At 43.5% G+C, this 27,696-nt stretch overlaps 1 protein-coding gene across 1 annotated transcript; it reads right to left on the bottom strand.

Moving 5' to 3' along the window:
- Nucleotides 1-983: 983 nt before the first annotated feature.
- slc13a1 (solute carrier family 13 member 1) lies at nt 984-27,289 on the bottom strand. Its single transcript, XM_023998788.2, has 15 exons — nt 27,132-27,289; nt 23,267-23,395; nt 22,390-22,526; nt 10,212-10,396; nt 10,068-10,107; nt 9,753-9,816; nt 7,455-7,612; nt 6,786-6,905; nt 5,647-5,745; nt 5,408-5,512; nt 5,166-5,272; nt 4,849-4,943; nt 2,356-2,517; nt 1,903-2,040; nt 984-1,667 (listed from the first exon to the last, which is right to left on the bottom strand). Exons 1-15 carry the CDS (start codon nt 27,234-27,236, stop codon nt 1,524-1,526), a joined length of 1,788 nt encoding a protein of 595 aa, XP_023854556.1. The 5' UTR covers nt 27,237-27,289; the 3' UTR covers nt 984-1,523.
- Between the last annotated feature and the right edge of the window lie 407 nt (nt 27,290-27,696).

The raw sequence follows: 27,696 nt of genomic DNA, 5'->3' as shown, positions 1-27,696 counted from the left end.
CTCACATAGGTGTTCCATTTGTCCAGGTGTGAAAGGGCAGTGTGGAGTGCAGTAGAGTTTGCATCATCTGTGGATCTGTTGGGGCGGTATGCAAATTGGAGTGGGTCAAGGGTTTCTGGGATGATGGTGTTGCTGTGAGCCATGACTAGCCTTTCAAAGCACTTCATGGCTACAGACATGAGTGCTATGGGTCAGTTAGGCAGGTTACCTTAGTGTTCTTGTGCACAGGCACTATGGTGGTCTGCTTAAAACATTTTGGTATTATAGACACGTACAGGGAGAGGTTGAACATGTCAGTGAAGACACTTTCCATTTGGTCAGCGCATGCTCTCAGTACACGTCCTGATAATCCGTCTGGCCTTGTGAATGTTGACCTGTTTAAAGGTCTTACATCGGCTGCTGAGAGTGTGATCACACAGTCTTTCAGAACAGCTGGTGCTCTCATGCATGTTTCAGTGTTATTTGCCTCGAAGCAAGCATAGAAGTAGTTTAGCTCGTCTGGTAGGCTCATGTCACTGGGCAGCTCTCGGCTGTGCTTCCCTTTTGTAGTCTGTAATGGTTTGCAAGCCCTGCCACATCTGAACTTCAGAGCCGGTGTAGTACGATTCGATCTTAGTCCTGTATTGACGCTTTGCCTGTTTGATGGTTCATCGGAGGTTATAGCGGGATTTCTTAAGTCTTGTTATGCTAACTATGTATTTTATTTGTTGTTTTGTTTCTTGTTTGGACCCCAGGAAGAGTTTTGTAAGCGGCTAATTGAGGATCCTAATAAAATACTAAACAAACATCGATTCAGAGTATTGGAAATCCTAGTTATTGTTGTCAAAAATAGTATTTCACTGCCTTGCTCTGTCGTTGGGGTAATCAGGGGCTCACAATCTCTGTCACGCATCAGCATTGAAAATAAAAGACATTGTGCACAAATGAACTGAAATAAATTTGTCCTTGGAGCAACAATGTCCTGTATTTATAATACAAAAATCCATTTGCAGTACAAAAACAATGATACATATTGATTAATGACATTTATTGTAAGTATTTCCTGACAGTTGATTTCTTTATAAATGGTCTCCCCTGCCATTGTGTTAAAGGATCAGTGACAGGTCCAATAAATGAAACACTTTGGCACATGGCGAATTCTCACCTTTTAGCCCTAACTCCCTATTAGAATGGTTCCTAACATAGCCCCACCCGTCCTCCTGGGTTCTAAGCTTGAGGTGAGGGTTAGAAGTGCAACTGAAAGATACATTCTGCTATTAACCATTTAAGTATTTTCCTGACAGTGATGCTGTTATCATCAGTTATTGGAGATGTAGTGATTTCTCCTAGAAAGCTCCTGAACTCAAAACTACATTACTTATCAGCTTCCATGTTGGAAATTCAATTGGGGAACATTGTGGTAATATGGTTGTACCTTTTACTTTTCTAGTCAGATAGTACAGTGTCCAACTTCTGAAGAGTGCATGAACCCAGCATTAGATAAACATTCTATGGCCCCGTATTTAGTGTTTTCCTGACTGATTTCACCATCCAGTGATGTTTGACGTGGATGGAGTAGGTGCCCAAACAGGGTAGGTATCCAGGTCAAACAGTGGAATCCCCCATGTTGTCACAGCCAATAATACTGCAAGGACACTGATTACATTCACACCAATCCCCGCCTTCACCTGAAATGACAATACTCAAGCAGCATTAGACAAGCATAAATCCATTGTTAGCATTCATTAGCCTGGGAACCAGACCTAGTTGTACATCAACAGGCTTTGACCTGTGCACTAATGAGGGTTTGTTTTGTATACCGGGTCAACTAAACCAGAACTAGCCCTTCTGGATTCATTCAACATGGGTCTTTTGAAACTGGCTTATGTGTAGTGCATTTACTTTGAGGCGATGTGCACTCACCATGTCCATGGTGGTGAGGTGGCCGTAGGCAAACACAATGGCATTGGAAGGGTTGGATGAGGGAAGCAGGAAGGCGAAGGATGTGCAGAGGGTTGTGGGTATCAATATGTAGAGTGGGTTCACACTGATAGCTTCGGCCTGCAATTCATGGAGAATGGGAAAGAGGCATTCAGATACACGTCAAAAGAAGAGAACGTTTTTATTTTTTATGACCGCTCTATTTCTGTATATCTATTAAAGTAGCAGATGTAGTTATTTTGTATCATGTTCATATTGTAGCTAATGATCCTCCTACTGCCGTATCCATTCCATTAACGTTTTTTTAGCCACTGAGAAATTATATTACATTACATTTAGTCATTTAGCAGACAATTTACAGTGGGATAAAGAGGAAAAAAATCATTATTGCAAACAAATTATTTATAACTCAGTGGGAAAGATCTATGAACGCACCATAGGGGCAAGGATAGGGAGGAAGATGGTGATGGTGGCTGCATTGCTGGCCAGCTCTGTGACTGAGGTGACAAGGACACAGGCAATGGTGACTGTTGCTATGATGGGGAGGCTCCCCAGAGGAGATAGCAGGTTTGCCACCCAGGAGGACAGACCAGACACCTACATTTGGGACAGACAGACAGACAGACAGACAGACTGTAGGAATGTTTTTAGGAACATGTGGGTGTATATCCTTCCTAATATACATTCATTCTATATTCATACAAATTACACAAAAAATGTGACCGTAGCATCAGATATCAGTGCGATAGCTACAAACTTTTGGCTGTATAAGAAGGGCATGGTCTATATGGCTGCGTTTAGACAGGCAGCCCAATTCTGATGTTTTTTTTTATACTAATTGGTCTTTTAACCAATCACATCAGATCTTTGTCAGAGCTGATCTGATTGATCAAAAGACCAATTAGGTTTTAAAAAAAAGATCAGAATTGAGCTTCCTGTCAACCCAAAAAAATATACAGTATATATACACTGCTCAAAAAAATAAAGGGAACACTTAAACAACACAATGTAACTCCAAGTCAATCACACTTCTGTGAAATCAAACTGTCATTAGGAGCAACACTGATTGACAATAAATTTCACATGCTGTTGTGCAAATGGAATAGACAAAAGGTGGAAATTATAGCCAATTAGCAAGACACCCCAATAAAGGAGTGGTTCTGCAGGTGGTGACCACAGACCACTTCTCAGTTCCTATGCTTCCTGGCTGATGTTTTGGTCACTTTTGAATGCTGGCGGTGCATTCACTCTAGTGGTAGCATGAGACGGAGTCTACAACCCACAAAGTGGCTCAGGTAGTGCAGCTCATCCCAGGATGGCACATCATGCGAGCTGTGGCAAGAAGGTTTGCTGTTGTCTGTCAGAGTAGTGTCCAGAGCATGGAGGCGCTACAGGAGCAGGCCAAGCTTACATCAGGAGACGTGGAGGAGGCCGTAGGGAGGGCGACAACCCAGCAGCAGGACCGCTACTCCGCCTTTGTGCAGAGAGGAGCACTGCCAGAGCCCTGCAAAATGACCTCCAGCAGGCCACAAATGTGCATGTGTCTGCTCAAACAGTCAGAAACAGACTCCATGAGGGTGGTATGAGGGCCCGACGTCCACAGGTGGGGGTTGTGCTTACAGCCCAACACCGTGCAGGACGTTTGGCATTTGCCAGAGAAACCAAGATTGGCAAATTCGCCACTGGCGCCCTGTGCTCTTCACAGATGAAGACAGGTTCACACTGAGCACGTGACAGACGTGAAGAGTCTGGAGACGCCGTGGAGAACGTTCTGCTGCCTGCAACATCCTCCAGCATGACGGTTTGGCGGTGGGTCAGTCATGGTGTGGGGTGGCATTTCTTTGTGGGACCGCACAGCCTCCATGTGCTCGCCAGAGTAGCCTGAACTGCCATTAGGTAACGGGATGAGATACTCCAGACCCCTTGTGAGACCATATGCTGACACATGACATTTGTGGCCTGCTGGAGGTCATTTGTGCAGGGCTCTGGCAGTGCTCCTCCTTGCAAAAGGCGGAGGTAGCGGTCCTGCTGCTGGGTTGTCGCCCTCCTACGGCCTCCTCCACGTCTCCAATGTACTGGCCTGTCTCCTGGTAGCGCCTCCATGTCTGGACACTACGCTGACAGACACAGCAAACCGTCTTGCCACAGCTCGCATTGATGTGCCATCCTGGATGAGCTGCACTATACCTGAGCAACTTGTGTGGGTTGTAGACTCCGTCTCATGCTACCATGAGTGAAAGCACGCCAGCATTCAAAAGTGACCAAAACATCAGCCAGAAGCATAGAACTGAAAGTGGTCTGTGGTCACCACCTGCAGAACCACTCTTTATTGGGGGTGTCTTGCTAATTGGCCTATAATTTCCACCTTTTGTCTATTCCATTTGCCACAACAGCATGTGAAATTTTATTGTCAATCAGTGTTGCTTCCTAGTGGACATTTTGATTTTCACAGAAGTGTGATTGACTTGGAGTTACATTGTGTTGTTTAAGTGTTCCCTTTATTTTTTTGAGCAGTGTATAATATCCCAATGCTCCAGGGCAGTGATTGAGGACATTGCCCTGTGTGCGATGCTGTCTTTCGGATGGGACGTTAAACGGGTGCCCTGACTCTCTGTGGTCACTAAAGATCCCATGGCACTTATCGTAAGAGTAGGGGTGTTAACCATGGTGTCCTGGCTAAATTCTCATTCTGGCCCTCATACCATCACGTTCATCTAATCAACCCAAGCTTACAATTGGCTTATTCATCCCCTCTCCTCTCCCCTGTAACTATTCCCCAGGTCGTTGTTGTAAATGAGAATGTGTTCTCAGTCAACTTACCTGGTAAATAAGGGTTAAATAAAATTGCCTAAGCATGGAATGGACTAATTTCCTTGACACATTGATTATGATATGGCTGGAGTGTAAAAGTTTTAGACAAGATGGTACCTGGGTGCCCTCAGCAAGTGCAAAGCCCCCACCAACAAGTAGGGCGACTTCCCATGGCATACAGGCCTGGAACTCTTTCCATGAGATCATGGCCTCTAGAAACAGAGAAACCAAAAGTTGAACCCTCATGAAGCCTGTTACGCTGCCACAGAAACACAATCTGTGCAATAGTTTATACGACGACGAGAAGAAAATAGTGGGTGCACTGGGGAAACGCTTTACTGTTAATTAAATTGTAGGCAGTTATCATTTATCTTTCTTATGGGCTACCGTCTCTGTGAGTATCCCCAGGTGTAATGCTATTCGGGGTACCGTACCATATTTGATACCGTGTTTATCTGCAGAAGGCTTGTGTGCTGGCATGATGAAGAACACGAGCCCCAGCAGAAGGGCCACGGTGGCGTCACTGATGTAGCCCGCATATCTACATGAAGAGAATGAGTACATGTGCCTTTTTAGTCCCATATCACAAAATCTTTTTAAAACATGAAGTGCATGTGTTGCTGGGGAGTGACGCTGCTCTGTAAAAAGTTATAGTAGAAGAGGGTATTGAACTCACTCAGGGAGGAAGATTGAGGCCCAGCCTGGCATAAATCCAGGGTCTCTGAAGACCCACAGCGCCACCATCAGGGTGAAGATGAACGCGGTCACAACCTCCTGGGGACTGAAACAGGCCGTTAGGATTGGATGTCTTGCAATACACAGACACTCAAACAAAAGTATGCATGATCTTTCTAATCAACACAGATATTCAAACAAAAGAAAGAGGAAACAAAGTGGTAAATCTTTAAGGGTCACCTCATAGGACCCAGCGTGTTGTAGTCCTCCTCTATGACTCTGGCTGTTGCAGTCTCTCTCTCAGAGCGCTCTCCACTAGGACGGAACAGCACCCTGAAGCTGAATGGGTTTATTGAACACATGACATTGTTGACGGAAGACATACCTGCAATGCAATTCATTTTTTCAAAGCATTCAAAAATAGTTGTGCCATTCAGGGAAAACAACTGCTTCAAACAGGACAATTAACATGACCGTCAGCCAAGCGTTAATGGGGCTTCCCCCAGTTCTCTAGACCAGGGGTGTCAAACTAATTTTGCCCACGGGCCACATTCGGTTGTGACCAAGGTCCGGAGTAGCCTCATCCTGATATCTAGCCATGTAGCGAAACAACAGAATGTGAGCTCGCGAGATGAGGATGGTTTGTACGAGGCTAGGTCCGGAAGGCCGCACTTAAGATGAATTATCTTTCCTCAAAATTTGCAAAACATTGTTCTTTATGCATCGATTTTTGTAATTTTTCTATGCTCCCTGATTTTCTAGCTTTTGATTAGATGACGGTTACTAATTTCCGATGCTTCCTGACTTTCTAGCCTTTGCTTCGATGACTGTTGGCGAGCTACACCGAGTGAAGAAACTATAAATCTACGTCCATTATGATTTCTGCACGGTTTCGATTTGGTTTTTAGTAATTTCTATGTCGATTTGAGGCAGTTTATTTATTTTTTTAGAAAAAAAACAACGAATCAAAACCTTTTTTCATTCAAGCCCAGGATTAAATGGGCTCTTGAGTTTGACACGTGCTGTATGGATGATTAACCCATCCTCGCTTGTTGTATCATGAGTAAGACTTTTAGTTAATAAATTACTCATGCAGGCCAGTCTGCCCTGTGGTACTGGTGGTTACCTTTACAGTGACAGGCAGAGAGCCCTGGTGTAAAAGGGTGTTTGAGTGAGAAGTTAAGACATAAAAGAGTGAGTGATGGGAGGGAGGAACGGTGAGGAAAGAACACTGAACGGATAAGGTGATACTTAGGGTCAAGGATGAGGCCAATTTAGGTTAACGACAATCGTGATCTGATGAAACAAGCGAGAAACTGGAATATTGAGTCAATAAAAGGTGAAATGCTCATTAACGCCTTGAAATGGTGTTTACTCACTCTGAGCCGATGAACATCCAGTGCAGCCATATCCATGACAACAGCAAAGCAATGATGCTGATTGGCAGACACAAGACGATCCAGTTTCCAAAGTTTACAGAGGTGCATTCTGGGTAAAACCTGTCAATGAATAGGGTTGAATGGAGATGTTTCAAGTTTTATTAGTAGTCTGTACGGGATACATGGTATACACCGTCCAACAAAATGCTTACTTGCAGGTTCCTTCTCGACAATGCAACAACAATAAGATATAATATAATATGAACATGAAGTAAACAGCTCAGTAGAATAGAAAAAAACATTTTAGCATGTTCAAGTATACAGTAGTATTGCGCCATACAGAGTGCAGCCCTTTCTATCATACTCTATGTATCATTGACCAAGCCACTTGTATTCCTCTGTTACGATGCATTCTAAAGATTTCTATTGCATACAGTATAGGGATATGTCGCAGGAGGTAGGTGGCACCTTAATTGGGAAGAACGGTCTTGTGGTAATGACCTTAGCGGAGAAAGTGGAATGGTATCAATACATCAAACACATCGTTTCCAGGTGTTTGATGCCATTCCATTTGCTCCATTCCAGACATTATGAGCCTCAGCTGCCTCCTGTGATATGCATTGTATATAAAGTCTGACCACCACTAGATATAGCTGATGGAGAACTCACTGATGGATGTACTCTGAAAAGATGAGGTTGGGGGAGGTCCCAGGAAGGGTGGCAATCCCTCCTATAGAGGAAGAGTATGTGATGCTTAGGCAAAGCCCCTTGCACATCATGTGTTCTCTCTTACTCCGGTAGCGCCCCTCTATCTTTTGCCCAATCACCTTTAAGAAGACAAAGAGATGGTAGTGTGTCATTTACTGTCTTGACCATGTTAGAAGCCCATTGTGATATGGCAGTGTTATAAGCTTTTGATTAGTGAGCTATCTACAGGTAACTGACAAAATAAAGGAAACACTTAAGTAAATGACGAATACAAAGTATTTTGACAGATGTCGCTTAAAAAAAAAGATATAACTAACACCATCATGCTTAGGGTCATGTATAAAATGCCCAGTTGCCCATTATTTTTGGCTACCATGGATAGAAGAAGAGATCTGTGACTTTTGAAAGGGGGGTCTCAAAAGAGCATAGGGGGTTTAAAGAGAGTGAGTGGGTGTCAGTCACCAGATCTCAACCCAATTGAACACTTATGGGAGAATCTGGAGTGACGCCTGAGACGGAATTTACCATCAACAAAACACTAAAATCTGGAATTTCTTATAGAAGAATGGTGTTGCATCCATCCGATAGAGTTCCAGACACTCGTAGATTCTATGCCAAAGTACATTGAAGCTGTTCTGTTGGCTCATGGTGGCCCAATGCCCTAAGATGCTTTGTTGGTGTTTCCTTTATTTTGGCAGTTACAGTGCCTGGCAAAAGTTTTTATCCCCCTTTGCGTTTTTCCTATTTTGTTGCATTACAACCTGTAATTTGAATGAATTTTTATTTGGATTCCATGTAATGGACATACACCAAATAGTCCAAATTGGTGAAGTGAAATGAAAGAAAAAAAACTGTTTAAAAAAACCGGAAAAGTGGTGCGTGCATATGTATTCACCTCCTTTGCTATGAAGCCCCTAAATACGATCTGGTGAAACCAATTACTTTCAGAAGTCACATAAATATTTTAATAAAGTCCACCTGTGTGCAATMTGTATCACATGATCTCAGTATATATACACACCTATTCTGAAAGGCCCCAGAGTCTGCAACACCACTAAGCAAGGGGCACCACCAAGCAAGCGGCACCATGAAGACCAAGGAGCTCTCCAAACAGGTCAGGGACAAAGTTGTGGAGAAGTACAGATCAGGTGTTGGTTATGAAAAAATATCAGAAACTTTGAACATCCCACAGAACACCATTAAATAAAAAATGGAAAGAATATGGCACCACAACAAACCTGCCAAGAGAGGGCCGGCCACCAAAACTCACCGACCAGGCAAGAAGGGCATTAATCAGAGGGGCAACAAAGAGACCAAAGATAACCCTGAAGGAGCTGCAAAGCTCCACAGCGGAGATTGGAGTATCTGTCCATAGGACCACTTTAAGCCGTACACTCCACAGAACTGGGCTTTACGGAAGAGTGGCCAGAAAAAAGCCATTGCCTAAAGAAAAAAATAAGCGAACACGTTTGGTGTTCGCCAGAAGGCATGTGGGGGACTCCCCAAACATATGGAAGAAGGTACTCTGGTCAGATGAGACTAAAATGTAGCTTTTTGTCCATCAAAGAAAACTATGTCTGGCGCAAACCCAACACCTCTCATCACCCTGAAAACACCACCATGTTTTTCATTGGCAGGGACTGGGAAACTGGTCAGAATTGAAGAAATGATGGATGGTGCTAAATACAGTGAAATTCTTGAAGGAAACCTGTTTCAGAGGTTCACCTTCCAGCAGGACAATGACCCTAAGCATACTGCTAAAGGAACACTCGAGTGGTTTAAGGGGAAACATTTAAATGTCTTGGAATGGCCTAGTCAAAGCCCAGATCTCAATCCAATTGAGAATCTGTGGTATGACTTAAAGATTGCAGTCAACCAGCGGAACCCATCCAACTTGAAGGAGCTGGAGCAGTTTTGGCTTGAAGAATGGGCAAAAACCCCAGTGGCTAGATGTGCCAAGCATATAGCAACATACCACAAGAGACTTGCAGCTGTAATTGCTGCAAAAGGTTGCTCTACAAAGTATTGACTTTGGGGGGGTGAATAGTTATGCACGCTCAAGTTTTCTGTTTTTTTTGTCTTGTTTGTTTCACAATAAAAACTATTTTGCATCTTCAAAGTGGTAGGCATGTTGTGTAAATCAAATGATATAAACCCCCCCAAAAATCAATTTTAATTTCTAAGTTGTAAGGCAACAAAATAGGAAAAATGTCAAGGGGGGTGAATACTTTCGCAAGCCACTGTACCTGTACAACTTACATTGGTCTGAGAGGGTGCTTCCTCTGGAATAGTGTACTCCATTTCATCTGGTTCCTTATTCGTTCTACCAGAGATAAAAAAATAAAAATAATAATACTTACGTGAAATTAAAGCAAGACCAGGTATGAGGACAATTGATACAATGCTAATGAAAATGTTTACGTAATCAGATGGTTGTTGACAGTGTAAACAAATCCACATCTTGGATTGTTGTCTCTCTTTCTCCATTGACTTCTTTAAAGGTAAAGACATTTTGAAGTAATTTGGGGGATCCTTTTAAGAATGTTAAATATATGCAGAGGAACTCCAAAATACCTTATTGGCTCTTCATTTTTCTCACACGGTCCCTCAGTTTCTGTAGGAATAATGTGGCGTTCTGAATCTTCCAAATCTTAAATTCCTACCAATAACTAAGTTCTGTGGGTAAACAATGTATGGATCATTATTGTGCTTTCTCACCTTCCAGTTCTAGGCCAAGGTTGCTGGTGCCCGTCATTGCTCGCTGCCGCTGCTCACCTTCTCCCTCTGCATTCAAGATTTGCTGAATGATCGCCTCAACGACAGGCATCACCATGGCAACGGCGGATGTGTTTTGGACCCACATGGAGAGGAAGGCACAGCTGTTCATGAAGCCCAACATCAGCCTGCAAAGAGACATCCACAGGGGCGCTAACCAATGAAAATGGGTGGTTCGCCAAATTACCCTTAGGCTGCGTTTACACAGGCTGCCCAAATCTTTTTTTTCTTCTCCTAATTGGTGATTCAGAGCATTCTATTAGAACTTGAGATATAGCTCTTCTGCTGTGTTAGTGTTGATACCTTTTAAAACACATGGTCCTCCAAGATGGTGACACATTTGGTATTTTTGGTATTTTATTAGGATCCCCATTAGCTGTTGCGAAAGCAGCAGTTACTCTTCCTGGGGTCCAAACACAACGTGAAATATTACATAATGCAGAACATTAACAGACAAGAAAATCTCAAGGACAGAACTACATAAATGTAAAATGTCACACAGCCTACATACCAGTACATACACACAAAATATCTAGGTCAAATAGGGGCGTTGTGCCGTGAGGAGTTGCTTTCTGCTTTTTTTTAAACCAGGTTGGATGTTCACTTGAGCAATCTGAGATGGAAGAGTTCCATACAATCATGGCTCTATAAAATACTGTACCTTTTTTTGAATTTGTTCTGTATTTGGGGACTGTGAAAAGACCCCTGGTGGCATGTCTGGTGGGTAAAATGTGTGTCAGAGCTGTGTGTAAGCTGACTATGCAAACAATTTGCAATTTTCTTATAAATGAACAAGTGATGCAGTCAGTCTCTATTCTACATTTAGCCAAGAGAGTCGGGCATGCATAGTATTGATATTAGCCCTCTGATTACAGTGAAGAGCAAGACTTGATGCTCTGTTTTGGGCCAGCTGCAATTTTTCTAGGTCCTTTGCAGCACCTGACCATATGACTGGGCGATAATTAAGATAAGATAAAACTAGAGCCTGCAGTAATTGCTTCGTGGAGTGTGATTTAAAAATTCAAAGGATCTCTTTATCACAGACGGACCTCTCCCCATCTTTACAACCATTGAATGAATATGTTTTGACTGACAGTTTAGAAATCAAATTCAAATAAAATTGTATTGGTCGCGTTCACATATTTTGCAGATGCTATCACGGGTCTAGTGGAATGCTTATGCTCCTATCACCGTCAGTGCAGTAATACCTAACAATACACGCAACCCCCCCACACAAAAGAATCCAATAAAATAAAGGAATTTAGAAATATTACAATGAGCAATGGCAGAGTCTGGAATATATATGTATATGATGGTGTGTATTGATAGTAAATCAATAGAAAAGATGTGTACAGCAGTAGTTTATATAGGATGAGCCTTGACTAGAATACAGTATATACGAAATGGGTAAAACAGTATGTGAACATTATTAAAGTGACCAGTGTTCAATGACTATGTACATAGGGCAGCAGTCTCTAGGGTGCAGGGTTAAGTACCGAGTGGTAGCCAGTTAGTAACAGTGACTAAAGTTCAGGGCAAGGTACTGGGCGGAGGCCGGCTAGTGGTGGATATTTAACAGTCTGATGGCCTGGAGATAGAAGCTATTTTTCAGTCTCTCGGTCTCAGATTTGATGCATCATTACTGTCTCCGCCTTTCAGATGGTAGCGGGGGTCCTTGATGATTTTCTTGGCCTTCCTGTGACACTGGGTGCTTTAGATGTCCTAGAGGGCAGGCAGTGTGCCTGCCTGCTGGCTGCACCACCCTCTCGAGAGCCCTGCGGTAGCGGACGGTGCAGTTGCCGTACCAGGCGGTGATACAGCCCGAAAAGATGCTCTCAAGGGTGCATCTGTAGAAGTTTGTGAGGTTCTTAGGGGCCAAGCTGAATTTCTTCAGCCTCCTGAGGTTGAAGAGGTGCCATTTCAGGTTGTTAGTGATTTGCACGCAGAGGAACTTTAAGCTTTACACCCTCCACTGCGGTCCCATCGATGTGGATGGGGTCGTGCTCCCTCTGCTGTCTCCTGAAGTCCACAATTAGCTCCTTAATTTTGCTGACATTGAGGGAGTGGTTATTTTCCTACGACCACTCCACCAGGGCCCTCACCACCTCCCTGTAGGCTGGCTCGTTGTTGGTAATCGGGCCTACCACTGTGTGTCTGCCAACTTGATAATTTAGTTGGAGACTTGCATGGCCATGCAGTCATGGGTGAACAGGGAGTACAGGAGAGGGCTGAGCACGGACCCTCGTGAGGCCCCCGTTTTGCGGATCAGTGTAGAGGAAACAATGTTGCCTACCTTCACCACCTGGGGTCGGCCCGTGAGAAAGTCCAGACCCAGTTGCACAGGGCGGGTTCAGACTCAGGGCCCCGAGCTTAGTGATGAGCTTGGAGGGCACTATGGTGTTGAAGGCTAAACTGTAATCGATGAACACCATTCTTACATAGGTATTCGTCTTGTCCAGATGGGATAGGGCAGTGTGCAGTACAATGGCGATTTGCGTCATCCGTGGATCTGTTAGGCCGGTATGCAAGTTGTAGTGGGTCTATGGTGTCGGATAAGGTGGAAGTGATATAATCCTTAACTAGCCTCTCAAAGCACTTCATGATGACAGAAGTGAGTGCTACGGGGCGATAGTCATTTAGTTCAGTTACTTGCGCTTTCTTGGGTACTGGAACAATGGTGGACATCTTCAAGCAAGTGGGGGCTACAGACTGGGGTAGGGAGAGATTTGAATATGTCCGTAAACACTCCAGCCAGCTGGTATGCACATGATCTGAGGACGCGGCTAGGGATGCCGTCTGGGTTTGGCAGACTTGCGAGGGTTAACTCGCTTAAATGTCTTTCTCACATTGGCCACTGAGAACAAGAACACAGTCCTCGTGAGCAGTGGGGTCCCGCGTCGATGCAAAGAAGGTGTTTAGCCTGTCCGGGAGCAAGGCGTCGGTATCTGCGACGTGGACGGTTTTCCTTTTATAATCCGTGATTGTCTGGAGTTCCTGCCACATATGTCTTGTCTGAGCCGTTGAATTGTGACTCCACGTTGTCTCTGTACTGACGTTTTGCCTGTTTAATTGCCTTACGGAGGGCATAGCTGGACTGTTTGTACTCATCCATGTTCCCAGTCACCTTGCCATAGTTTAAATGCGGTGGTTCGCGCTTTCAGTTTTGTGCAAATGCTGCCTTCTATCCACAGTTTTTGGTTTGGATAAGTTTTAATTGTCAGTGGGAACAATATCCTCTTTGCACTTCCCAATGAACTTGGTCACAGAGTCGGTGTATACGTCAATGTTATTCTGAGGCAACCCAGAACACATTTTTTTATAGTCTTGAAGCATAGATTACGATTGGTCAGACCAACGTTGAACAGTCCTTGCCACTGGTACTTTGTGTTTTAAGTTTCTGCCTATAGGAAAGGAGGAGCAGAATGGAGGCGTGATCTGATTTGCCAAATGGAGGGCGTGGGAGGGTCTTATAGCCGTCCCGGAAGGGTAATACCAAGAAATTTAGTCTCCTCAACTAGCTCAATAGCCAGCTGAGGTCTACAACTTAGGTAAATATTTGTACCAAATACAATGCTCTTAGTTTTAGAGATGTTCAGGATCAACTTATTACTGGCCACCCATTCTAAAACTGACTGCAAATATTTGTTTTGGGTTGCAGTGACACACAGGCTTTGTTTTGATGCCAGTGGCAGGTCATTATTAAAAATAGAGAAAGGTAGAGGGCCAAGAGAGCTTCCCTGTGGTAGAGAAGCTTTTATTAAAGAAAGTCCTCTGTGTTCTATTAGATAGATGGCTCTGAATCCACAATATGGCTGAAAAGCCAAAACCCATACTGTACGTTTTTTTTCAACAACAGGTTATGGTCAATAATATCTAATTCTAATTTGTCTGTCACATACACATGGTTAGCAGATGCTAATGCGAGTGTTGCAAAATGCTTGTGCTTCTACCTCTGACAGTGCAGTAATATCTAACAAGTAATCTAACAATTCCCCATCAACTACCTAATACACACAAATCTAAAGGGGTGAATGAGAATATATACATGGATGAGCAATGGCCGAGCGGCATAGGCAAGGTGCAATAGATGGTATAAAATACAGTATTGCGTCTGTGGCCGCTTCGTCTGCCCCTTCTGCGGCGTCGTTGATTTTGGTCGACTGCTGGAATTAGATCCGTTGTCCTGGGTGGTGGTCCAAACAGAGGATCCGCTTTGGGAAAGTCGTATTCCTGGTCGTAATGTTGGTAAGTTGACGTTGCTCTTATATCCAATTGTTCTTCCCTGCTGTATATAATAAGACTTAAGATTTCCGGGGTAACAATAAGAAGAAATAATACATACATTTTTTAAAATAAATACTGTTTCCTAAGAACTCGAAGCGAGGCGATCATCTCTGTCGACGCCATCTGGGTTATCAAAGCCTGCACTGAAATATAACAGTACAGCTCCCACAATCTTCTGATTTCTTTCAACCAATCATTAGTCTCAGTGCAGTACATGTTGAGTGCCCTTTTTTATAAGATGGCGTTGCAGTAGGGCATGTGTATTTGTCTTTATCTTACCCCATGTAAATAGCCGGTCTTTTTTGTATATATCTTAATCTCACTCTATCTACGAACTATATATACTTTCCTGCAACCCGCCTCACCCAATGTGGTACGGATCTGCAATTTTTTTTCTCCTTATAACTGGAACTTACATCAGGAGCTAGCCAGCTAACTAGCTACCAGTCTTTGTTAGCCACGCTAGCGGTCTTCACCTTTTTTCCCGGTCATCAGCCAGCCTTAGCTCGGACAACACCTGCCAGTCTGCACAGCGCGATATCAACCCAGAGCATATCGGACTGCTTCTCTCTACCATATCACTGGATTTCTGCTTCTCTGGATCATTACACCAGATCATCGCAGCTAGCTGCAAACGAGTGGCTACTTTTAGCTAACAACCTCTGTCCCAACGCAAGCACCAGCTATCCTTGAGCTAGGCCCATATACCAGCTAATTCTAGGGCTACAATACCTCCTTTGCCAATTGGACTGGAACCTTTATTGCCGACACGGAGCCCCGCCGATCCATCATGACTGGACTGCCGCCCGATGTGGTCTCAACAGGCTATTCTGTTACGATGTCACCGAAGAACCATCTACTAGCCCCGACCCGCTAGCTTTTCTGAACTCTGTGTTCCCTGCTCGCCTAGCATAGTAGTGACTACCGAACGGCACCCTGACTCCCCTATTGCTGCTCTTTTGACTCTATGATCACTCGGCTACACAGCTGTTGCCCCCTGGACTGTTTCAATGACACGGTACCTAATTTTGTTTACCTGTCGGCCCCAGCCCCGAACTCAGGTCCTGTATGTACCTAACTGACGCGCTCTACCCATTCATCGCCATTTATCCGTTGTTGTGTTAGCTCTCCTGATCAACACCTGTGATTGCTTTATGCCTCGCTCTAATGTCAATATGCCTTGTCTACTGCCTTGACTATTCTACCACGCCCAGAAATCTGCTTCTTTTATTCTCTGTCCCCAACGCACTAGACGACCAGTTCTTATAGCCTTTAGCCATACCCTTATCCTACTCCTTCTCTGTTCTTCTGGTGATGTAGAGATTAACCCAGGGCCTGTAGGCCCCAGTTCCACTCCTATTCCCCAGGTGCTATCATTTGTTGACTTTTGTAACCGTAAAAGAATTGGTTTCATGCATGTTAACATCAGAAGCCTCCTCCCGAAGTAAATTTTTAGCACACTCTGCCAACTGTGATGTCCTAGCCGTGTCTGAATCCTGGCTTAGGAAGGCCACCAAAAATTCAGAAATTTCCATCCCCAACTACAACATTTTCTGCCAAGATAGAACTGCCAGAAGAGGTGGAGTTAGCCTGCAGAGTTCTGTCATGCTATTCAGGTCTGTGCCCAAACAGTTCGTGCTTCTACTTTTAAAAATCCACCTTTCCAGAAATAAGTCTCTCACTATTGCCGCTTGTTATAGACCCCCCTCAGCCCCCAGCTGTGCCCTGGACCTCATATGTGAATTGATTGCCTCCCCATTGATCTTCAGAGTTTGTACTGTTAGGTGAACTAAACTGGGAAATGCTTAACACCCCGGCTATCCTACAATCTAAGCTAGATGCCCTCAATCTCACACAAATTATCATGGAACCTACCAGGTACAACCCTAAATCTGTAAACACAGGCACCCTCATAGATATCATCCTGACCAACCTGCCCTCTAAATACTCCTCTGTTGTCTTCAACCAGGATCTCAACGATCACTGCCTCATTCCCTAAAACACTTAAACGAGCAGTCCTTTCTAATCGACCTGGCCAGGGTATCCTGGAAGGATATTGACCTCATTCCGTCAGTAGAGGATGCCTGGTTATTCTTTAAAAGTGCTTTCCTCACCATCTTAAATAAGCATGCCCCATTTAAAAAAAAGATGTAGAACTAAGAACAGATATAGCCCTTGGTTCACTCCAGACTTGACTGCCCTTGACCAGCACAAAAGCATACTGTGGTGTACTGCATTAATATCGAATAGCCCTCGCGATATGCAACTTTTCAGGTTTTCCAAACAGAAATTTGCATCCTATAGCACAAACTCCAAAAGGTTCTGGGACACTGTAAAGTCCATGGAGACTAAGAGCACCTCCTCCCAGCTGCCCACTGCACTGAGGCTAGGAAACACTGTCACCACCGATAAATCTACGATAATCGAGAATTTCAATAAGCATTTTTCTACGTCTGGCCATGCTTTCCACCTGGCTACCCCTACCCCGGTCAACAGCTCACCACCCCCCACAGCAACTTGCCCAAGCTTCCCCCATTTCTCCTTTACCCAAATCCAGATAGCTGATGTTCTGAAAGAGCTGCAAAATCTGGACCCCTACAAATCACCTGGGCTAGACAATCTGGACCCTCTCTTTCTAAAATTATCCGCTGAAATTGTTGCAACCTATTATTAGCCTGTTCAACCTCTTTTGTATTGTCTGAGATTCCTAAAGATTGGAAAGCTGCTGTGGTCATCCCCCCTCTTCAAAGGTGAGACACTCTAGGCCCTAACTGTTACAGACCTATATCTATGCTACCCTGCCTTTCTAAGGTCTTCGAAAGCCAAGTTAACAAACAGATCACCGACCATTTCGAATCCCACCGTACCTTCTCCGCTATGCAATCTGGTTTCCGAGCTGTTCATGGGTGCACCTCAGCCACGCTCAAGGTCCTTAACAATATCATAACTGCCATCGATAAAAGACAATACTGTGCAGCCGTCATCGACCTGGCCAAGGCTTTCGACTCTGTCAATCACCGCATTATTATTGGCAGACTCAACTGCCTTGGCTTCTCGAATGACTGCCTCGCCTGGTTCACCAACTACTTCTCAGACAGAGTTCAGTGTGTCAAATCGGAGGGCCTGTTGTCCGGACCTCTGGCAGTCTCTATGGGGGTGCCACAGGGTTCAATTCTCATGCCGACTCTCTTCTCTGTATACATCAATGATGTCGCTCTTGCTGCTGGTGATTCTCTGATCCACCTCTACGCAGACGACACCATTCTGTATACTTCTGGACCTTCTTTGGACACTGTGTTAACAAACCTCCAGTCGAGCTTCAATGCCATTCAACACTCCTTACATGGCTTCCAACTGCTCTTAAATGCAAGTAAAACTAAATTCATGCTCTTCAACCAATCGCTGCCCGCCCGCCTAGCATCGCTACTCTGGACGGTTCTGACTTAGAATATGTGGACAACTACAAATACCTAGGTGTCTGGTTAGACTCTCCTTCCAGACTCACATTAAGCATCTCCAATCCATAATTAAATCTAGAATCAGCTTCCTATTTTGCAACAATGCATCCTTCACTCATGCTGCCAAACATACCCTCATAAAACTGACTATCCTACCGATCCTTGACTTTGGCGATATCATTTATAATATAGCCTCCAACACTCTACTCAGACTGCATCCAAATATCTATCACAGTGCCATCTGTTTTGTCACCAAAGCCCCATATACTACCCACCACTGCGACCTGTATGCTCTCGTTGGCTGGCCCTCGCTACATATTCGTTGCCAAACCCACTGGCTCCAGGTCGTCTATAAGTCTTTGCTAGGTAAAGCACCGCCTTATCTCAGCTCACTGGTCACCATATCAGCACCCACCTATAGCATGCGTTCCGCAGGTATATTTCACTGGTCATGCCCAAAGCCAATTCCTCCTTTGGCCGCCTTTCTTTTCAGTTCTCTGCTGCCAATGACTGGAACGAATTGCAAAAATCAATGAAGCTGGAGACCCAGATCTCCCTCTCTAACTTTAAGCACCAACTGTCAGAGCAGGTTACCGATCTCTGCCACCTGTACACAGCCTATCTGTAAATAGCCCACCCACTACCTCATCCCCATATTGTTTTTTATTTTAGCTCCTTTGCACCCCAGTATCTCTACTTGCACATCTATTACTCCAGTGTTTAATTGCTAAATTGTAAATTGCACTGTTTTGCTTTATCTTAGCCAGGTAGCAGGTGTAAATGACAACTTGTTCTCAACTGGCCTACCTGGTTAAATAAAGGTGAAATAAATAAGCGTGTTGAAAGTCTGTTAATTTGTTTCTAGAGAAATAGCATTTTATCTGGTCAACACAATTATTTTCCAAAAGTTTGATAAGAGTCTGCAAGCTGATTGGTGGGCTGTTAGAACCAGTAAAGGGTGCTTTACCATTCTTTGGTAGCGGAATGACTTTGACTTCCCTCCAAGTCTGAGGACAAACATTTTTCCTCCAGACTCAGATTATAAATATGACAAATATGATTGGCAATGTGTCTGTTACCATCCTCAGTAGCTTTCCATCTGAGTTGTCAATATCAGGTGGCGTCTCATTATTGATGGACAACAATCATTTTTCTACCTCACCCACACAAACGTTACAGAATCAAAATTGCAATGCTTTTCATTCATTCAGAATTAACAAAGAGGCAACTTGAATGAACTTCGATTGCGTTTATTTGAAATTTTACATTGCAAAAAGTGAAAATTATGTTTAATGCCGCTAGAGGTACTGGATTTAGCCAAATAAACTAACAAAAAAATAAACTTCCTCTCACTCTCAACTGCGTGTATTTTCAGCAAACTTAACATGTGTAACTATTTGTATGAACATAACAAGATTCAATAACAGACATGAACTGAACAAGTTCCACAGACGTGTGACTAACAGAAATGGAATAATGTGTCCCTGAACAAAGGGGGGTTCAAAATCAAAAGTATCAGTCAGTATCTGGTGCGGCTACCAGCTGCATTAAGTACTGCAGTGCATCTCCTCCTCATGGACTGCACCAGATTTGCCAGTTCCTGCTGTGAGATGTTACCCCAGTCTTCCACCAAGGCACCTGCAAGTTCCCGGACATTTCTGGGGGGAATGGCCCTAGCCCTCACCCTCCGATCCAACAGGTCTCGGATGTGCTCAATTGGATTGAGATCCGGGCTCTTCACTGGCCATGGCAGAACACTGACATTCCTGTCTTGCAGGAAATCACGCACAGAACGAGCAGTATGGCTGGTGGCATTGTCATGCTGGAGGGTCATGTCAGGATGAGCCTGCAGGAAGGGTACCACATGAGGGAGGAGGATGTCATCCCTCTAACGTACAGCGTTGAGATTGTCTGCAAAGACAACAAGCTCAGTCCGATGATGCTGTGACACACCGTCCCAGACCATGATGGACACTCCACCTCCAAATAGATCCCGCTCCAGAGTACAGGCCTCGTTATAACGCTCATTCCTTCGATGATGAACGCGAATCCGACCATCACCCCTGGTGAGACAAAACCACGACTCGTCAGTGAAGAGCACTTTTTGCCAGTCCTATCTGGTCCAGCGACGGTGGGTTTGTGCCCATAGGCGACATTGTTGCCGGTGATGTCTGGTAAGGACCTGCCTTACAACAAGCCTACAAGCCCTCAGTCCAGCCTCTCAGCCTATTGCGGACAGTCTGAGCACTGATGGAGGGATTGTGCGTTCCTGGTGTAACTTGGGCAGTTGTTGTTGCCATCCTGTACCTGTCCCGCAGGTGTGATGTTCGGATGTAGCGAACCTGTGCAGGTGTTAAACATGGTCTGCCACTGCGAGGATGATCAGCTGTCCATCCTGTCTCCCTGTAGTGCTGTCTTAGGCGTCTCACAGTACGGACATTGCAATTTATTGCCCTGGCCACATCTGCAGTCCTCATGCCTCCATGCAGCATGGCTAAGGCATGTTCACGCAGATGAGCAGGGACCCTGGGCATCTTTCTTTGGTGTTTTTCAGAGTCAGTAGAAAGGCCTCTTTTTAGTGTCCTAAGTTTTCATAACTGTGACCTTATTTGCCTACCGTCTGTAAGCTGTTAGTATCTTAAAGACTATTCCACAGGTGCATGTTCATTAATTGTTTACGGTTCATTGAACAAGCATGGGAAACAGTGTTCAAGCCATTTGCAATGAAGATCTGTGAAGTTATTTGGATTTTTACGAATTATCTTTGAAAGACAGGGTCCTGAAAAAGGGACAGTTTAGGTTCCGGATGAAACAGTCCTAAACGGAGAGGTGCCAGATTCTGTTCCGTCAGAATCCGGCTCAAATTAAGCACTCGGTATAGGTTGAATGTGATAGTCTGCCTTTAACCATTCTGAGTATGCCTGTAACTCAATTCCTATTCTATTTAGCGTTTAAAGGAATTAATCAAATTGTAAATGTGCTATTATCAGGCTGGTTAATGCGATGGAAATCCACACGCACTCGGCCCCCGCCCCACCTACTCAGCCAATCAGGAGCCGCTACTGCATTGCGGCCGTGGCATAGTGAATACTTTTACTAAACGGTACGTGCTAAATAGTATGCGACGATGAGTAAATAGTTTGCAGTTTAAGTATGTAGCACACTTAGTATGGGTATTCGGACACGGCCAGTGAGCCTGTCATAGTGGATGTAAGCAATGTCCCCACGCTCTCTGGCAGCTTTCATTCTGCATCTGGCACACAGCTTCCGAGTCGTCCTCGTTAAAGAAGATGTCGTTTCCTCTCAAGTTCTTGGCTCGCTACAGAACAGCTATCTTGTCCTTAAACCTTAACTTGACCACTATTGGCCTAGGTCTGTCACCTGGGCTGGTTACAGGTTTTTCAGACCTGTGGGCGCAATCCACCTCATTCTTCCTATTATCCATCTGCAGCTTTTCTGTGACCATTTTTCTTTCTTTCTCCTTAGACTCGGCCTAGTTCTCATGTGAAGACTCTGGTATGCCATCCACAACAATGTTATTCTTCCTTAATTCTCCCACTAGTCTGTTTTTACAGTCATTGTTAATAATGATTCACTGACTGTGCTGATGTCATCTTGCGTGACTTACAGTTTGTTGTTATATTGCTGCAAGTCTCTTTCAGGACATCCACCTCTGCAAACTGTTCTTAAGATCCTAGAACTCTCTGGTCAGATCGTGTATTATATTGTTAGTTGAATCCATTAGTATGTGTACAAAGCTCTTGAAGCTATTTTCCTGTTGTTATAACAACTGCTTGTAGAACCCTTTTTTTGTTTGTTTAAAAGAGACTTTACCTGTGATAGAAACATTGTCTTCTCCATTACTCCCACTGGCTTTGGTTTTGGATGTCATGGTAGCAACGTAGGCTAATGCTAGTACTCCACTCAGTTCCAAACAGGGCAGGTTGCAGGGCAGATGGAAACAGTAACAAACAGCAGGGATTTAGACAGTCACAAGCCCGGGACAATCCGTGGTCCCCGCCAAAAGGACTAATCGCGTTGCGGGCTGGATTCAACCTTCCTGGAAACCTTCCTGGCTTGATAGCTAGTTAGCAGCTAAGCTAGCTGCTACCCCAAGCAGCTCTTCAGACTTTTGGTTGGCAGGATCCCTGGATGGATAGTAGCAGTCCCAGCAACTGAGGCTAACCACGTTGCTGGATCCAAATTCAATAGGTAGCTAATAACTTTTTCAATATAACACTTTTTCAGAGACTTTAAAAACAACAAACCGATCTCTCCCTCCTTATGCGTTCTGTGCGCATTACCTGTCAATGTAGCCACACATCTGCAACTGAGGCCTGGAACAGAGGGTGAGAGAGTGGCAGAGAGAAAGTTCTCACCATCCAGGATTGACACTGACCAGAGTGACCAGCCTAAGTGCTATCCTCCGGTGGAGACCCCACTTCTCTATAGACGTTGCCAGGCAGATGACCCCGATCAACAGCAGGTGGAAGTCTTTCAAGTACACCCCAGCCACCTGGACATGAGAGAGGGAAGGAGGGAGAACAGCAGGAAAAGAGAGCGGTGGAAGATCTTAGACATGTCGATCAATATCCCAATAAAGTGGTCAGATTTGACTATTAATGATAAGCAGCCATTTTGACACCTATCAACTTGTTAAGAGAACATTTCAAAAACAATACTGACTTTTAATTTGTCTAGTAAGGATGGAAAGAACATTATGCCTTCTGTGTCATTTTGCCAAGCCAATAAAACCATACAGGGCCGGGCACTGAGATTGTTAATAAAAAAATAGATCATAAACAGATTATTACAGACTAATGCCACATTCACGTCATGTCTGAAACTCGGGTGCTCCAAATTAAAATGAATGTAAGTTATTTGCGTAGAGCTTCTTATTGGTTGATTCTGGTACCTCCCAAGTGGAAAACTCAGGATCCGACTTTTCCGCCTACGTTAGCAAGTTGGACATTTTTCGAGTTTCCTACATAACGTGAACGGGGCATTAGGAGCTGACTGTGATATGATAATAATGTAATAAATGCTCCTGCATTTATACATTTATGGATTCATTAATCAAACCAGAGGAGTTTTGTTACATGTTTTATCAAACATGAAAGTGAGATGGAGAGCAGCCAGGTTACGTAACGTCGGCTTCCTGGAAAAACCATTAATCAACATTTTTGCTGATTTGTATTATAATTTAAAATAGTTACACACACACAATTGAATGCAATAAAATTGTGCAATGTTCACCTGAGAGGACTTCATGATGCCAAAGAGAGGGAAGAGCAAGGCTGGGAGCAGAGCTGTGGCTGCCAGTGGCAGGGCTTCTGTCAGCCAGTACACTGCCATGACACACAGTACAAACGCACATTCTGACACCTAGAAGAGGCCAAAAGGAAAGAAACAACATGCTTCAGATTGGGGAAAAAATATGAAAATGAGCTTCATGTCAAGTCAAACGTCCATTAGTCTCACGTGGAATTCTTGTCTCGTCCCATTTTCGTCAACTGAAATGAAAAGTAATTTGTAATAGTTATAATTTATTTCCAAGGGCATCTCGTTATCATCATAGGCTGTGTGTGTGTCCCAATCCAAATTCAGCTGCCTACCTGCCTCTAAAGGCAACTACCTTAATAGGTAGCACTCCCGTTGGCAACTGCCATTTGGGACGGGATTCGAAGGCAGCATCACGTGAGAACACATTCGCGTTCCACTGAGCACAAGACATTTGTTTACATTGTAGCCACTGTAGCAGCTTGAGCAACTAGTGCTAGCAATTTAGTGAACAACTATCCCAAAATGGAAATATCTGACACGGATAACAAGTAACAGAATCGATCTCAGGACCTGTTCATGAATTAAATTGACACCGACCAGAATACTTATTCTACAGGATAGGATTTTTTGAGATGGCTAAATAAGCAATTTTATTGACTTTTTAAGAATGATTAATAGCCAGAATAGTGGTGTTTCACTGTGAAGCTAATCTTGCATTAGAGGTGCCAATGTATTTTCTATGAGTAGGCTTACATTGTGATTAATTAATATAACTATCACACTTGCGTTTTCAGGATAACATGGTTTTGTATTCGTTGATAACTAATATTATAAGGTGGTATGAAAAAATACTAAAGTATTTGCTGAAGATTGTACAGACAAGGTCCCTGAACTAATAAGTCCCTGCACTATTTGAGTGTACCTTGGGATTGGGACATGCCAATTTTGATGTCCTGCCTAGAAATGTTGCCTCAAAAGGCTGTGTCCTTGTCGATTGGAATACAAGCCATACATTTTGTCAGGAATAATATAGGTCGTTGACAAGTATTTTTTAGTAATTTATGATAAAAAAATATATATTTAGATTGGTAAATTAGTCTAGTCAGCTATCTAAACTTGTAATCATGGATGAATTACCGACCGGGCACACAGGGCACATGCCCAGGAGCCCTGACCTCCAGGAGGTCCCCATTTTGATTTTGTCACTCAGATGTCCTATTAAGCAAAATTTGTAGAATTGCAGGAAATTGCCTTCAAAACTGCAAAAATGTCTCACTGACCTATGGCAAAATGAGTAGAATCCATAGCTTCAAAAAGTAGGTGTGCTGGCCTCCCAAGTGGCGCAGCGGTCTAAGGCACTGCTTTGCAGTGCTTGAGGCGTCACTACAGACCACTGGTTCATTCCTAGGCTGTGACCGGGAGTCCCATAGGGCGGCGCATAATTGGCCCAGTGTGGTCCAGTTTACAGGAGGGTTTGGCCAGTGGGGGGCTTTACTTGGCTCATTGCGCTCTAGCGACTCCTTGTAGTGAGCCGGGCGCCTACAGACTGACTTCGGTCGTCAGTTGAACAGTGTTTCCTCCGACACATTGGTGCGGTTGACTTCCTGGCGGGTGTTAAGGAGCGCGGTTTGGCGGGTCATATTTCTGAGGACACATGACTCAACCTTCGCCTTTCACGAACCCGTTGGGGAGTTGCAGGGATGAGACAAGATCGTAATTGGATAAATGGGGAGAAAAAGGGGGGCAAAATAATAGTAAAGTAGGTGTGCTGCAGCAGCCCCTGATAAATAGAAAGAATTAAACACATTTTAAAGGTTTATTATACCGAAAATATTATTAATTTAAATTCCCAAAATGATATTACTCCTGTCTGAACAGACATAAATAACATAAATCATAACACTACACCAGGGAGCATAATTTAGCCACAGAGAATCAATAGCTTCAAAAAATTTGCTATAGATTAAGTTTTATTGCATGCACTTAATCGTGAAGGCCGCAATTTGGGCAGCGAGCATGCCAAATAAGAACAAATTGTGGCCATAGACATATCCATAGAAGGATTTTGGAACCTCTAACCCAAGCACTTTGACTGTTAAACTCATGGGTACACTAGCAATGGCTGCCAGTGCTGACTTGAATAGGAACTGCCATCTATGGATTATATTGATATGGTTGGTTGCGGCTGTCAATTTGCCTTTCGCAAATTTCAAAATACAATCCTGAGAAATACAATTCCAAGAAAAACGTAGGCATACCATTTGGAAAGCAAATGCCTACTGCTGAAAAGAGAAGACTAATATCTTTGTAGAAGCTCCTCCAAAACATCCTCAACATTTTTTTTGCTCTTCTGAGTGAACAGCAATGTTTTACAAAGTATCTTATATTGAGATAGGCTATTGGCATGAGCACATTGGCCATCACCTGTGAGTAGCCTCGGCTTCATCTTCATCACTGACTGTACAAAACATTAGGAAAATTAATATTAGTTGCACCCCCTTTTGCCCTCGAAACAGCCTCAATTCATCAGGGCATGGACTGTACAAGGTGTCGAAAGCGTTCCACAGGAATGCTGGCCCATGTTGACTCCAATGCTTCCACAGTTGTCAAGTTGGCCGGATGTTCTTGACACACTCAAACTACCATACCCAGTTCAAAGGCACAAATATTTTGTCTTGCCCATTCACCATCTGAATGGCACACATACACAATCCATACCTCAATCTTTAACCTGTCTCCTCCCCTTCATCTACACTGATTGTAGTTCATTTAACAGGTGACATCAATAAGGAATGATAGCTTTCAGCTGGATTCACCAGGTCCGTCTATGTCATGGAAAGACCAGCTAAACCTATGTTTGCTATACTCAGTGTGTATATACTGTAGGCTAGGCTATATGAATCAGAAATGCCCTGACATATCAGGTGGAAAGTGGGAGAGAGAGGCAGCTCAGGTCAAGCCATATCCTGGAAATTGTTAATTTTTTAATACACATCAGTCAATACCATTCAGTGCCCCTGAGACAAATGTCCTGGACTGTGTTTTTGGTTGCTACTGTACAATCCAGATATTTTTTTTTTAAATACCTCATTAAATGTCTAAAATTAATGATATCGCATTTCTCTGGGCTGTTGTTTCTGACAAAACATGACTTGAATACTCAATCTGTTTTTTTGTTCAAATCGTTGTAAAATAGAGAAGACTTTTAATAGATGCATTCAAATTAAATGATTATGTTTGTGGGGTTGGTTTTCGATGCATGCATGGTTTTCCATGTTTATTTTTATGTTTTATACATGGCAGCTAAAACCTGATTTGCGTATACAAGTACAAACAAAGATAAGCCAATAAATTGTGATGAACTTCACATGTTCTGTACCACTGCATGTATGAATTAATTTGTTTGTGGATGTGTCAGTGTTACAGTATGAGAATGTGTGGTGACTACAGTATGTAACAACATTTGTACCTAAAAGTTTTTTTGTGTGGGTGTATAAATGGTCTGTCCTGTCCTGAGTGTCCGGTTCTGGGTATATGTTGTGTCTGAAACCCTACCTCTTTGAAGAGTATCTTAGACAACTCTCACAGACCACCCCCCACCCCTCAAAAAAGATAAAACAATTAACTTGTCTTTGCCTACTAGCACTGCCTTTGCTGATAAATACTTTGTTGGGGGAAATTGTAATTGATACGATTGTGACGTGTTGTCTCACCTAGCTATCTTAAGATGAATGCACTAACTGTAAGGCACTCTGGATAAGAGCGTCTGCTAAATGACTCAAATGTAAATGTAAAATGTGCGTGTGTGTGTGAGAGAGAAGGGTATGCTCTCCCTCACCTTTCCTTGGATGACCAGTGGAAGAGGCAGCAGCAGCACAGGGGTGAGGATGATGATGAGGAGATTGTGGTAGTTCCAGACAACTCTCAGAAACCTCTTCATCATGTCGAACAGCTTAGTAATCTCTGGTGAGTGTTGAATTGACTAAAGGCATTTCTTCAGGCACTCACTGCTCTCTTATCCTGTCTACTTGGCCAGCCATAAATCTTTATTGTTTAATGGTCTGCCATTGGGCATGCCCAAAGTGAGGCCTTGAGAGAGAATGTGTAGTAATGTACAGTGCCTTCAGAAAGTATTCATATCCCACATATCCCACACATTTTTCTGTGCTATAGCATGAAGTTAAAATGGATTACATTTAGATGTTTTGTCACTGGCCTACACACAATATCCCATAAGGACAAAACTGAATTGTTTTTCGATTAAACATTTTTTTTATTTTTTTTTACTAATTATTTAAAAAATTCAAGCTGAAATGTCTTGAGTCAATAATTATTCAACCCCTTTGTTATTGCAAATTTGCTTAAGTCACATAATTAGTTGCATAATAGTGTTTAACATACTT

The sequence above is a fragment of the Salvelinus sp. IW2-2015 genome, linkage group LG13 (genome assembly GCF_002910315.2).
Source record: "Salvelinus sp. IW2-2015 linkage group LG13, ASM291031v2, whole genome shotgun sequence".
In the NCBI taxonomy this organism is placed as follows: domain Eukaryota; kingdom Metazoa; phylum Chordata; class Actinopteri; order Salmoniformes; family Salmonidae; genus Salvelinus; species Salvelinus sp. IW2-2015.
The sequence above is the reverse complement of the archived record's forward strand: the minus strand, read 5'-3'. Positions and strand labels throughout refer to the sequence as shown.

Coding starts and splice junctions, on each gene's coding strand:
- slc13a1 (XM_023998788.2), bottom strand. CDS start 27,236: ATGATGAAGAGGTTTCTGAGAGTTGTCTGGAACTACCACAATCTCCTC. Junction 5,273..5,407: donor GCCTCAATCTTCCTCCCTGA/GTGAGTTCAATA, acceptor CTCTTCATGTAG/ATATGCGGGCTACATCAGTG. Junction 4,944..5,165: donor TAAACACGGTATCAAATATG/GTACGGTACCCC, acceptor CTCTGTTTCTAG/AGGCCATGATCTCATGGAAA.